Genomic DNA, 12,315 nt, shown 5'->3' with positions numbered 1-12,315 from the left:
CATTATCGGGTCTGATTACTTTATCGTAGTTCTTTAAATTTTTTTAACAATAAGTTTTAGTTTTAACCATTATTTGGTTTAATTACTTTGTTATTAAATTAAGTACTAGCCTTTATTTGAATTAATATTAAACTTAATAATTGTCATGTTAACAATTTTATTGAGACGGATCCGGATTCAGGCCTATCATCATATCGGTTGTCTGACCGCAAACGGCTCGGGTCAGTTTTGAATTGCTTCATTTTCCAGCTCTATCGGATGAGTTTTCATAAGGACAAGGTAAAGTTATCGAGTTGGGGTCAAATTTGTCTCCTCTCCTTCTATACTCCCTCCCTAAATTATAACGTTTTTTTTGATAATGACACGATACTTAAGGAAAAGTATTAAAATAGGAGTAAAAGAGTTGTGTGGGGTTAGTGATAGGAGAGAGGGGTGAATAAAATAAGAGTAAAAGTTTCTAAAAATAGAAAGGGGAACATTACTTGAATAATCCGTTTTGGGAAAGAGGAACATTATAGTTTTTGGGAGGAAAGTATAATGATGTCGTTATTATTTATATGGGATATACTTCGTATTAGTTAGGTAGAGTATGAAATTCAGTGAAATTTTACAAGTCCTCGAAGTACAATGAATCTTGTGAATCTTGTGCAAGATTCCTCCATATTCAACATTTTTTTTAAAAGGGAAATACATATTTAAGCTCTGCTTGGTAAAACTAATTAAAATGTTAGCTAAAACCTAAATAATCTACTTGTCAAACGTTTATAAAAAATAAGGTACCTAAATTTTGATTAAACAAGCTACTTTAACCAAATAAGATACATAAAATGCATTATCAAACAGAGTCTTAATGACTTGTTCGCATTACTATTGATGCAATATTATTACTTTTACCAAGTATTATTTACGGTAGAAAAAAAAAATAAAAAATCTGTATAATCACTCACTCAATATTTTACATTTTCCTCATTTAATTTGAGTGTTAATAATTTCTTCAAATTTTATTTTAAGAATGCGCAAGTGGACTTGGTAAACGCGTCAATTGAGTTGGGTGTGGACCGGGTCGATTCGCCTCGCTTCATTTTGGTCTTGCCGGAGTTTGGTCCAGATCAGATCAGTTTGCGTCTAATCATTTTTGGGTGTGATGTATTCAAGTTATTTAGAGATAATGGTTAGTATATGACGATAATAAATATTTCAATCGGGTCTAGAATCGAATCAGTTTGGATTACGGTCAAACTAGAATTCTCTGTTGGGATACAGGTCAAGTGCGGATTAGATTACTCGGATCGAGTTGCTCAAATCGGTTCAGTTTAACAATTATCTATATAGAACTATAGAAGTGTGCAAGTAGTATGTAATAGTGTAAGTTAGTGATTTAAATGTAGTAAAAACTATTTTCTTTCTTGTATATTTCCTTCAATTCAATATCTTTTCCTCAAATTCTTGATTTTTTTCCTCAAAAAATCTACCGTCCTCCTGGAGGACGGTATTCCTCACACACAAACACAATCCACCCAAGTGGAATATTATAATGGCTTGTGTGTGAGGAGTACCGTCCTCCGGCAGGACGGTAGAATTACTCTTTTTTTCTTGCCAAAAATAGGTATGAAACAAAAAATGAGCAATAAATATGAAAGATCAGTTAGTCTTGCTGAAGACGGGTCGGAGCAAGTGACGGATAATGCCACTCACAAAACGAATAGGGGGGACAAGGTGGGGGCACCCCCATGTGCTTCCCTATCTCCTCTATATGGGTCATTAGTGAGGGAAAATGGTATCCGTCACTCCAAAGTGACGGATACATGCCGTCACAAATGAGATTTTGTGATGAAAGATATTTAAGAATCATGACGTCAGTAGTTATTATAATCAAAGGATGAGCAATTGGTAAGTTTCCACGCGGACAGCCAACAAACCACTGAACTTACCAACAAGTGTTGCACGGAGTACTCCCAACAGATGGTGAGGGCTGAGTTAGTGGACGAGTGGTAGATGGGATTGTCACTTGCACGTGATTTCGACTTAACATAAGCATACCCTAATCACTAGGATTCTTTTTTCGCTAACACTAAATCTCATTGAAGACGGGCGATATCCGTCACAAGAGCATGACGATACCTTTTTCTCTCACAAAATACTCATTTAGAGGTGAGTGGGAAGACATGGGAGTGCCCACCTTGTCCCTCTCCTTTTTGTGAGAGTCTTGCGCACCATTGTGGCGGATTAACCCGTCACAAAAGAAGACGCTTTGTTTCGCTAATTCTTGTTTAAAAGGGTCTTAACTTAGAACGGTTTTAAAACTATATTAAAATACAGTTGGAAATAGTACCGGTAAAACCAACCCAACCCGAATTTCTGAACCCGATACTCGAGTTTGACTCGAACCCAAAAATAACTTGATAATAGTTAACCCGAAAAATGACTCAAACCCGATTTGATTCGGCCCTATGCGACCTGACCCGAACTCTGCAAACACGAAATTAACCACACCTGAATTGACCCGACCTGAACTTAACCTGGTTGACTCGGTTGTCAGGTCATATATAGCTGAAAATAAAGGAAAGTCGTGAGATGTTTTAGTTAAGACCGTTTTAAGTAAGACCGGCCCTTTTTTTAGAAATATCTTTCATTTCTCATTTCTTATTACTCCCTCTGTCCCGGTCATTTGTTGTCCTTTTTCATTTTTGGGTGTCTCAGTCATTTGTTGTCCTTTCTATTTTAAGAATGAATTTGATGAGTAATTTGATCATTCACACTCAATTGCTCCACTTGTCATTTAGTAATTGGCCTGTTCGCTTTTCCTCGTCTTTGTGCCAAAACCAAAGGACAACAAATGACCGGGACGGAGGGAGTATTTGCTTATTTCTAAAATTGATATTTATATAAATGATACCAAGTTCATCACTTTACATTTTCAAAATAATTTAAAAAATTGAATTATCCCTCGATAATTCCAAGTTTCAAGGACATCTCAAGATGTCCCAAACTAAAATCGTTAAATCCTGTGTAATATTTTCACTTTTTTTCGTGAGTTTATTCATTTTCTTAATATCTAAAATACAAATTGTTAAAAAGTAATATCATACCAAAAAAAAAAGTTTCTTTAGAGTGTTACTGTACTGCATTTTTATTTCATGACTAAAGTTAGTTAAAATCACAAGGAAACTTTAGTGGCGTTGTTTTGAGATTCCTCAGTGTTTTACAAGGATCCGCGTTGAAATAGTCTTATGTGTTTCAAGAATAAATACATAAATAAATAAAGACTATGAATACCCAAGATATAATGAAAAATCATTGTCCTTAATTTTAGACTATTTTGGGATGATACACAAAACTTGGGATTACCATAGGATAAAACAAATTTGAGATTATTTTGGTAAGAGAAAGGAAACTTGAGATTATTTATGTGAATTTTTCCAGTTATAATACGCTCTACTAGATCGGAGATACAATTGTGTCATTGTTCTCGTCTTTTTTACCAACGATATTGTACGCTCAAATTAAAGTTCGGAGACGTAACAGGACAGTTCGAGCCGGACACACTGCATTCATGAGTGAGTGTCCTGAAATCAGTACGTTCTTCTTGTGCTATTATTGAGGGCACGCATCGACTGGCTCAGAGTGAAAGAATGTGGAACAATTGTGCTCTTGGATCTAAGAAATGAATACTCATGGGTCACCTATGTCGATAACTAACGGGTAAACAACTCTCGTACATTCTATGAACAATTATCTTGTCTAAAACCGTCTTAACATGTAACCTCTCCTAGGTGGTGGAGCTGGGGGGAGGAGAAATGGCCCCACGCCGTTTGAAAAATTTCGAAATTTTCATTAAAATTTCCGAATTTTTTTGAGCCCCTTATAATATTATCATTTCGCCCAATAAAATTTTCGCCCCCACGACTTAAATTCTTGGCTCCGCCATCGCTTCTCTCCCTCTCCCGCCAATTCCACCTCTATTTTAATCAGGCGAGACTTGTAAGAGCCTTTTTAAGTTAAGTTGGTCTTAAATGTTCTATGAAATCGTCTCATTTCTCAGAACTTGCAAGTTACTCGATAAACTTTAGTTTCGAGTTTCTCATTACAAATTAGTACAACCGTTCTTCCAGTACAGAGCCTATATTTTCAAATTCCATGCCATGAAATGAACTTTGAGGTAAATCCTGGTCAATTAACTCGTCCGAGCTCAGCCACCACCGGTCTTAGACTCCGTATCATACATAAACCGCAATTAGAAGAGAAATCACAAGTTTCTCATTACAAAACAGTGAGAACAACACAGAAGAAAGACTACACACTTACACAGGGAAAACAGAACTATACACAACACATAAAAGACACTTGCAACAACTGCAGATTTGCAGATTAACCATACATCTATTATTCTACACACATTGGAGCATCTACTTATAGCTTTACTCGATCATCTCGTCATCATCATCCAGTTCCTGAATTTTGATCTTTTTGGCAGCCTGAGTTGTAGAATCCATCTTTGGGCCGTTCGGAACCTGGATCAGGACATCTGCCTTCTGCCCCGTAGCGGAATCCACCATGCCACCATTTTTGTCCACCCGGTATGACAGACCGTCTATTCCTGCGTCGATGTAGACTGTTGAGTTCTCATCAATTTCCTCCCTGACCAGCATCTTTGACAGTTCCGTCACCACCTTCCTTTCTAACCACCTCCTTATTGGCCTCGCTCCATAAACCTGATAAACCACAACATCGTCTATGTCAGAACTAGAACTAATGCGTTTAGAACTAATTTATTAAGTAGATAGCGAGTACTTACAGGATCATAACTCTCGGCCAACACAAGATCGAGAGCAGCATCTGTAACAGCCAAAGCAATACCCCTCTCGGCCAGACGTTTTGCCACATCTTTCATTTGCAGCCTGGCAACCTTTCTTAGCTGGTCATGCGAGAGAGGATCAAACACTACGATCTCATCCAAGCGGTTCAGCAGCTCTGGCTTGAAGTGCCTCCTCACCTGCCAAGAAAAAAATTCAGTTAATAAGACGTATTCAAAAAGCGGCTTACACTAGGCCAGACCAACACAATTAACGGAATCAAGAGCTGTACCTCAGTCATAACTTTCTCACGAGCGGTTTCCATTGTACTCTTGCCCATAAGTCCAGATAATAGATGCTCAGCTCCAAGATTAGAAGTCATGATAACCACTGTGTTTCTGAAATCGACAGTCCGTCCTTGGCCGTCTGTCAATCTTCCATCATCAAGGACTTGGAGAAGAGTGTTGAAAACAGAAATGTGAGCTTTCTCCACCTCATCGAACAAAATCACACTATAAGGCCGCCTTCTCACTGCTTCAGTGAGTTGCCCACCTTCCTCGTGACCAACGTAACCTGGTGGAGCGCCAATCAATCGAGCCACTGAATGCTGCTCCATATACTCTGACATATCAATTCTCACCAGAAGATTCTCATCATCAAAAAGTTGTTCCGCGAGAGCCTTGGCTAACTCGGTTTTCCCAACACCAGTTGGACCCAAGAACAAAAATGACCCAGTTGGCTGCTGAGGTCTCCCCAGACCAGCTCTAGACCTCAACACTGCCTCTGCAACCGCCTCAACCGCATGGTTCTGGCCCACCACCCTTTGGTGAAGCCTGTCACCAAGCCCAATTAGCTTTTCTTTCTCGTTTCCTCCCAACCTTGTAACCGGAATACCAGTCCATCTGCTCACCACTTCAGCTATCTGTTCCGGCCCCACAGTCTCAGTCAACATCTCGCCCTCATTTTGGTTTGACTCTAACTTGGCAATCGCTGCCTCAACCTCCTGAATTGCCCCATATCTTAGATCCGCCGCCCTAGCCAGGTCATACCGTCTCTCAGCATCTGCGGCTGCAACCAGGAGTTCCTCTCTCTTTTGTTTCAGCCGTCGAAGTTCATCAATCCTTTCTTTTTCTTTCTTATATTTCATCATCAGTGGCTGAAGCTTATCCCTTAGATCATCAAGCTCCTTCCTCACGTCCACAAGTCGCGCCTTGCTAGCCTTATCCTTTTCTTTCTCGAGGGCATGAAGCTCAATTTCTAATTGCATTCTCTTCCTTTCCAGGTTATCTATCTCCTCGGGTTGACTGTCAAGCTGCACTCTCACATTGGCACAAGCTTCATCCACCAAATCAATCGCTTTATCAGGCAAATGTCGACCAGTAATATACCTGGCAGATAATTGCGCAGCAACAACCAAAGCTCTGTCTTGGATTCGAACACCATGATGCCCTTCGTATTTCTCCTTCAGTCCTCGGAGAATACTAACCGTATCAGGAACACTAGGTTCAGCAACATAAACCTGCTGGAACCGTCTCTCAAAAGCAGCATCCTTTTCCACATACTTTCGATATTCTTCAAGCGTGGTCGCACCAATACAACGAAGCTGACCTCGTGCAAGCATAGGCTTGAACAAGTTAGCTGCATCCATTGAACCCTCAGTACGACCCGCACCAAGAACCAAATGAATTTCATCAATGAACAGAATAACCTTCCCTTCCGCTTCCTCAACCTCTTTCAAAACCGCTTTCAACCTTTCCTCAAATTCGCCTCTATACTTCGCTCCAGCCACTAACGCCCCCATATCCAACGCTATTAACCTCACATCAGCAAGATTACTCGGTACATCACCACTAACAATCCTTTGAGCCAAACCCTCAACAACCGCAGTCTTACCCACACCCGGTTCTCCAATCAAAACCGGGTTATTCTTAGTCCTTCTAGATAATATCCTAACCACCCTCCTTATCTCCTCATCACGGCCAATAACCGGGTCAAGCTTCCCGGCCATTTCAACCAAATCACGACCATAAGTCTTCAAAGCTTGGAAAGTCGTATCCCCAGACGCACTTTCCACCTTTCTACCATCTTTTCCCCTAAGTTTCTCAACCTCGGCCTTAACCCGAGCCGCAGCAACCCCAGCCTCCTTAAACAAGTCCCCAACCTGTGAATCCTCAATAATCCCCAGAATGAGATGGTCAACAGCCAAATGAGTATCGCCACGAGACTTTTGATGAGACTGCGCCCGTCTAATCGCCTTAATCAAAGACGTACTAGCCGGGACGTCATCAGGAGGTGGACTTTGAGAAGGGAGGCTGTTAAGAACCTTAGTAAACACCCTTTCCACCGACTTAGCGGAATCTTCACCGCCACCAGCCTGAGATACAGCCTGGTGGAAGACACCGCTAGGTTCACCAATCAAAACACATGCAATGTGGAGAGGGGTGATTTGAGCATGTCCATGGTTTAATGCTAAAGTGTGGGATTCAACAAGAACCTCATTTGTCTTGTGGGTAAATTTTTCGGGATTCATTTCTGCATTTTCAATAAAATACAGAAATCAGCAACTAAAAACATTCGCATTTAAACATCAATTAATTTCATCTAAGACCAATTACCAGATTGCTAGAGAATAATACTCCCTCACTAAATCTCAATTGAAGACGGGCAATATCCGTCACAAGCTTCCCTCCGTCACAATCATTTGTTTAACTTTAATTAAAATACGTCTCATAAAATCTAAAAAATCTAAAAGGAAGACCGATTACCAAATTGCTAGAGAACAGCACTCTCCGTCACAATCATTTGTTTAGATTTAATTAAATACGCCCCACAAAAATTAATAGAAACATAAAATAATCCCATCTAAGAGGAATTACCAGATAGCTAGAGAACAGTACTCCCCCGTCTCAATCATTTGTTAACCTTTAATTAAAATACGCCTCAATTTAAGCAAGTAAACAACTGATTGATACCGAGGAAGTATTACAATTCCATGAAATTCGTACAACATGCAATTAATCACATTTGTTCCTAATTACTCCGAACAATAACTACACCAAATGACCAAATGTAACCAATAAACTCACAATAACAACCGTTCTATTGCAAATAAATTACTTCATCCGTCTCGATCATTTATTTATCTTTGATTAAAATACCCGTTACATAGATAAACAAATAACCAGGACAGGGAGAATATCAATTATCAGACTTTAAAAACAGAGTAACATGATCAAATCCACGATAATTAATAACAAATATATGACATAAGATTATAACTTTAACAACAAATAACGAAAACAAAATATAAAAATTACAAAACGGGAAGAAATTGAAGAAGAAAATGTACCTTATGGAATAACAAACGGAATAATAGAAATTTCGATCAAAATGTGGAAGAACTCTGAACTGTTTGAGTGATTATGGAAGTTTTGAGTGTATGAAACTAAATTTGCGAATGATTTTTGTTGGAAATTTTTTAGGGTTTTGAGTTTTTGTTTGTGCGAAAATGATTGAATGTGGAGAGGAAAGGGAAGAGGTGGAGGGGTTTTTGTTGAGGTGGGAAGGATGTGTCTTGAATATTGAAGATTTCTCTGGAATTACTAGACTTTTCTACGTGTTTCTCCACTTGCCCGTATTAAAGATGTGATTTTATTTTGTTTTATTTTATTTTTCTAAGAAAATGAATACTTTTTACCCGATAACTGGATCGGGCAAAGTTGATCGGGCTTGAGCTACCCGTTTTAGTAAGACTGAGCTGAGATTTGAAAGTGACTAGAAGTTGTTTGACTCGAATATGACCAGAAATCATAATTGACTTCACTTAATTCGGGTTTAACTCGAACTATGATTAATCAAATGTTGATCTGATTCAAAATCACGTATCCGTAATTAACCCACCCAATTTAAAGAGACCTAAATTATCTAAAATAAAGGGTTCGATGTTGTCATCGTGCCACAATAAATAACTAATTTTTTGTAAAAAACCTCGTAATAGTATCAGTATTGATTAAATTGTTTGACTCATTAACTTGAAAATGACATAATGTAAAGTAACTCATACGGAGTATGTGAAAATGGTTCAATCCAAATTGATTTAACTTAACATTCGAAATTGACATTAAATTGAAAATGAGTTAACCCAACGAATGTGTAGCAACTTCAAAATAGCTCGGCCCAAATTAACCCAACACAGACCCTAGCAATTAACTTATTTGCCACCTCTAGTAAAAGGCTCGGTTCTTTTTGGCTGAAACGAAAATTGAATCAATTGATTGGTTAGTTGGATGAAATAACTAAACTGAATAGAAATGAGATGAATCAATGCAAATTTGAAGTAAGAGTTAACTTTGTAAAAGATGAAAATGAAAAGAACTTATCGTTCGAATAGACAAAACTTAATATAATTAAGCTGAATTGAAATAAGTTTAAATTAAGCAGGGAAGAACAGGGCCTAACAAGTAGACACGTATAGCTGATCTAGCTAGTGGACCGGACAAGCCCACCAAAATCTACAAAATGGGCCGATTGTGGACAAGACTTCTTTTTAACTAGTTGGCCCGTCCGATTCCGTAAGAAATTGTAGGGAAATAGTTTTCTCATTGGAGTACAAGCAATACTTATTTTAAATTTTATTTCTTGATTTAGTGGTTAAGCTGATGTACTATGGATAATAGGATTCTTTTTTCTTTTTTATAATGCGATTATGTGCGCATTTCGTTAGAAAAAAAAAACGTACCCTAATAGACCCGGTGCATGAACTCACCTGGAAGGACTAGATTCAATAATGAACAAAGGGTAGGCTATCTTAATATGACCCAAACTTGATATAACCTAACCTGCCTTGACTTAACCCAAATTAAACCTGACTCGATTAACCCGATTATCATTACATAGTCGCCAATAAATATATTGTTATTACGGACACGCTAGTTATAACTAATCACGTAAGTTTGTAGTTTCATGGCCCAACATCTCTAGTGTAAGTTTGTAGTTTCATGGCCCAAAATCTCTAGTGACAAGGTAACGAGGGTATGTCGAACTAATGCGTTGTAGGACTCGTATCCGGCACTTTTAGACAATTTAAATGGGTTAGACTTATCGATTTAAGTTTGGCTTATATACAAATAGAGTGGGTTGAATGTAGACCAAGTTAACTTACGCTTAATAATTTAGATTGAACAGTTTTGTTAAGTCATCATATAAACTTCGAAAACAACCACTAAGCACATCGATTTAAAGATGTTGTCTTATCTTGCGTAGTTTACTCATTTCTTTTATTGCTATTGTAATCAATACACCATTAAATTATACGGAGTATTTATATATGTGATCAATTTTGAAGAATTAATGTGGCAAATAGAGAATGTAGTACACGAAATAAGAAATTAGACGATTTGGAACATTGATCTACCCTCAAATATAGAAATGATGTAACAAATACAAAGGACGGTTAACAAAAACTAAAAAATAATTTTTGGACTACGGAATACTACAAGTAACAAGGAAAATTCTCATTTAAGGCAATGTAATAACTTCAATGCATGTTTTTCTTAGCCTCGTATGTTTGATCAAGTTGCCAATTCTCCGGTGCAACATTAATAAAACGGTTTTTCCTACCATTACTAGTAGTAATCTGAAACGACAAACTTTGACCGTTTAACCTCTCAAAAGTTTGCCAATTTTGACCCCAATTACGTTGCATTTGTATCCAACTAGTTTTTGACCCTTTAATGTCTACCCTTGCAACATCTCCTACACCACCAACATTATAAATCAAAACCAACAACCAATATGGATTTCCCTTAAGCTCGAACTTAACACCGCCTTGCTTACGACATTTTACCTTTCTAAAAAGAACGGGTACTATACCACCTTTGTATTCGGCCATCTTTAAAAACATCGGCATTGCTAAATCAAAGTGTTTTCGAGGAGGATTACACCATGCTTGTGGGGTATCCCAGTACCATGATGGACAAAAATTGGTGGCCGTGACTCGGATTGGACCGGCCCCTTTTTTGCACCATTTTGAGTCAACACACTTAATTTCGTAACATGACCCACACGCCGCACCTTCGTTAAATAGGGCCGCACTTAGGGCAGTTGTTTCGAGTCCATATCCTTGCTCAAATAGATTCCCGTAGCCACATGCACCATCTATATAATATGATTGTAAACGTTCATGTTAGTTTTCATATTATTTTCTTTAACTATATACGTCGATAAACAATGTATATTGCACTAATTAATTTATAGCAACCAAATATCTCATAATCATTGAAAGAAGTCAAGAATTTGTAGCTAATACATATACATATGGTATTCGATACGCATCATAGTCCGAATAACGTCCAACACACTCTTGAATATGGAAACTATAAAAACTGATATTTTGTTGATTTTGAGAATTAATTTAGGATTTTAATATAAGAATATGAGACTGATATTTTTTGATAGTTCGATTATAATGTAAAATATTATCAAAAAACATTATTTGACCACACAAGTTTTTTTTTTTGGTGCTTTGACCACACAAGTTTTGAGCGTGGTTCAATAGTATTAATTAACTAAAATATTTGAATGGTCAACTTATTTTTATTTTAGGTTGATTTTTCATATTAATGCACATAAAAGTTAATCTAATAAAAGAAACATATAAAATCTTGGAGGATAAAATAAAAATAAACTCAAAGGTAGGGACGTATATGCTATGATGCAAAAAATTTAGTATTAGAGATATTTCAAATTTTCATGAGATTATTTCTTTCTTTTGAATTATTTACATTATTAATGTGTACCTAATGTACCCGCAAATCCATAATAGTAAAGTCGTTGTCCTACAAGAGTCGGAGGTAAATTATTATTTTTTATTTTTTTCCTTCAAAATATTCTTTAAATATATACTCTACTCTTCTTTTCGATAGTGCTCTAAAATACTCTCAGTTATATTATATATATCTGCTTCGATATATAGAATCGACATTTCATAATCTTAGTTGAAAACATTGACCTTATTAATGTTTTCAAAATTCATATTATATGTACCATTCGGAAGACATTTTCAAGTATATAACAAGACAAGAGTAACATTTATGCATTATATATTTATCTATTAGACAAAAAGAAAAGACTTGGTATTATACGGATTAAAAACTACAACAAAGATTAGAAAAATTACGTACACATAGTTTCGCCTCCTTTTATATCTCCATAAAATGTTGCGTGTGCCGATTGCCAATTGTGACCGATGTGATTTTTTGCCCCCTCGACTACAATGAAGAACCCTAACATAATGAAAATATAGTGATATGTAAATCTAAAATCCATCATTGTTATAAGTTTTACTATGGGTGAGTATTTAGTTTAGAAGTGTAGGTAGAGATGATAGTTATTAGTGTTAAAAGGATGAGATATATATACTCCTAAATTTATGTTGTTTAAGTAAGAATTAGTCTAAAATAAATGCAGATTTATTCCATAACTGAAGACAATAATTAAGAAGTTTTTTTTGGTATTAGTGTCA

The 12,315-nt window shown here is 36.9% G+C and overlaps 2 protein-coding genes across 2 annotated transcripts; both read right to left on the bottom strand.

The window, feature by feature from the left end:
• Positions 1 to 4,234: 4,234 nt before the first annotated feature.
• Positions 4,235 to 8,407, bottom strand: LOC141652748 (chaperone protein ClpB1). Its single transcript, XM_074460343.1, has 4 exons — positions 8,143 to 8,407; positions 5,086 to 7,325; positions 4,796 to 4,993; positions 4,235 to 4,712 (listed from the first exon to the last, which is right to left on the bottom strand). Exons 2-4 carry the CDS (start codon positions 7,321 to 7,323, stop codon positions 4,419 to 4,421), a joined length of 2,730 nt encoding a protein of 909 aa, XP_074316444.1. The 5' UTR covers positions 7,324 to 7,325; positions 8,143 to 8,407; the 3' UTR covers positions 4,235 to 4,418.
• A 1,919-nt stretch (positions 8,408 to 10,326) lies between these two features.
• Positions 10,327 to 12,132, bottom strand: LOC141652747 (expansin-A23-like). Its single transcript, XM_074460342.1, has 2 exons — positions 11,975 to 12,132; positions 10,327 to 10,949 (listed from the first exon to the last, which is right to left on the bottom strand). The coding sequence occupies exons 1-2, from the start codon at positions 12,120 to 12,122 to the stop codon at positions 10,330 to 10,332; spliced, it is 768 nt and encodes a 255-aa protein (XP_074316443.1). The 5' UTR covers positions 12,123 to 12,132; the 3' UTR covers positions 10,327 to 10,329.
• Positions 12,133 to 12,315: the final 183 nt, after the last annotated feature.

The sequence above is a fragment of the Silene latifolia genome, chromosome 4 (genome assembly GCF_048544455.1).
Source record: "Silene latifolia isolate original U9 population chromosome 4, ASM4854445v1, whole genome shotgun sequence".
In the NCBI taxonomy this organism is placed as follows: Eukaryota; Viridiplantae; Streptophyta; class Magnoliopsida; order Caryophyllales; family Caryophyllaceae; genus Silene; species Silene latifolia.
This window is presented reverse-complemented; position numbering and strand designations above follow the sequence as displayed.

Excerpts from the sequence above, each read along its gene's own strand:
- LOC141652747 (XM_074460342.1), bottom strand. The coding sequence starts at position 12,122 with ATGATGGATTTTAGATTTACATATCACTATATTTTCATTATGTTAGGG. Across the intron at positions 10,950-11,974 it reads AAAAGGAGGCGAAACTATGT|ATGGTGCATGTGGCTACGGG; the intron begins GTACGTAATTTT and ends CATATTATATAG.
- LOC141652748 (XM_074460343.1), bottom strand. The coding sequence starts at position 7,323 with ATGAATCCCGAAAAATTTACCCACAAGACAAATGAGGTTCTTGTTGAA. Across the intron at positions 4,994-5,085 it reads GTGAGAAAGTTATGACTGAG|GTGAGGAGGCACTTCAAGCC; the intron begins GTACAGCTCTTG and ends TTTTCTTGGCAG. Across the intron at positions 4,713-4,795 it reads TGGCCGAGAGTTATGATCCT|GTTTATGGAGCGAGGCCAAT; the intron begins GTAAGTACTCGC and ends GTGGTTTATCAG.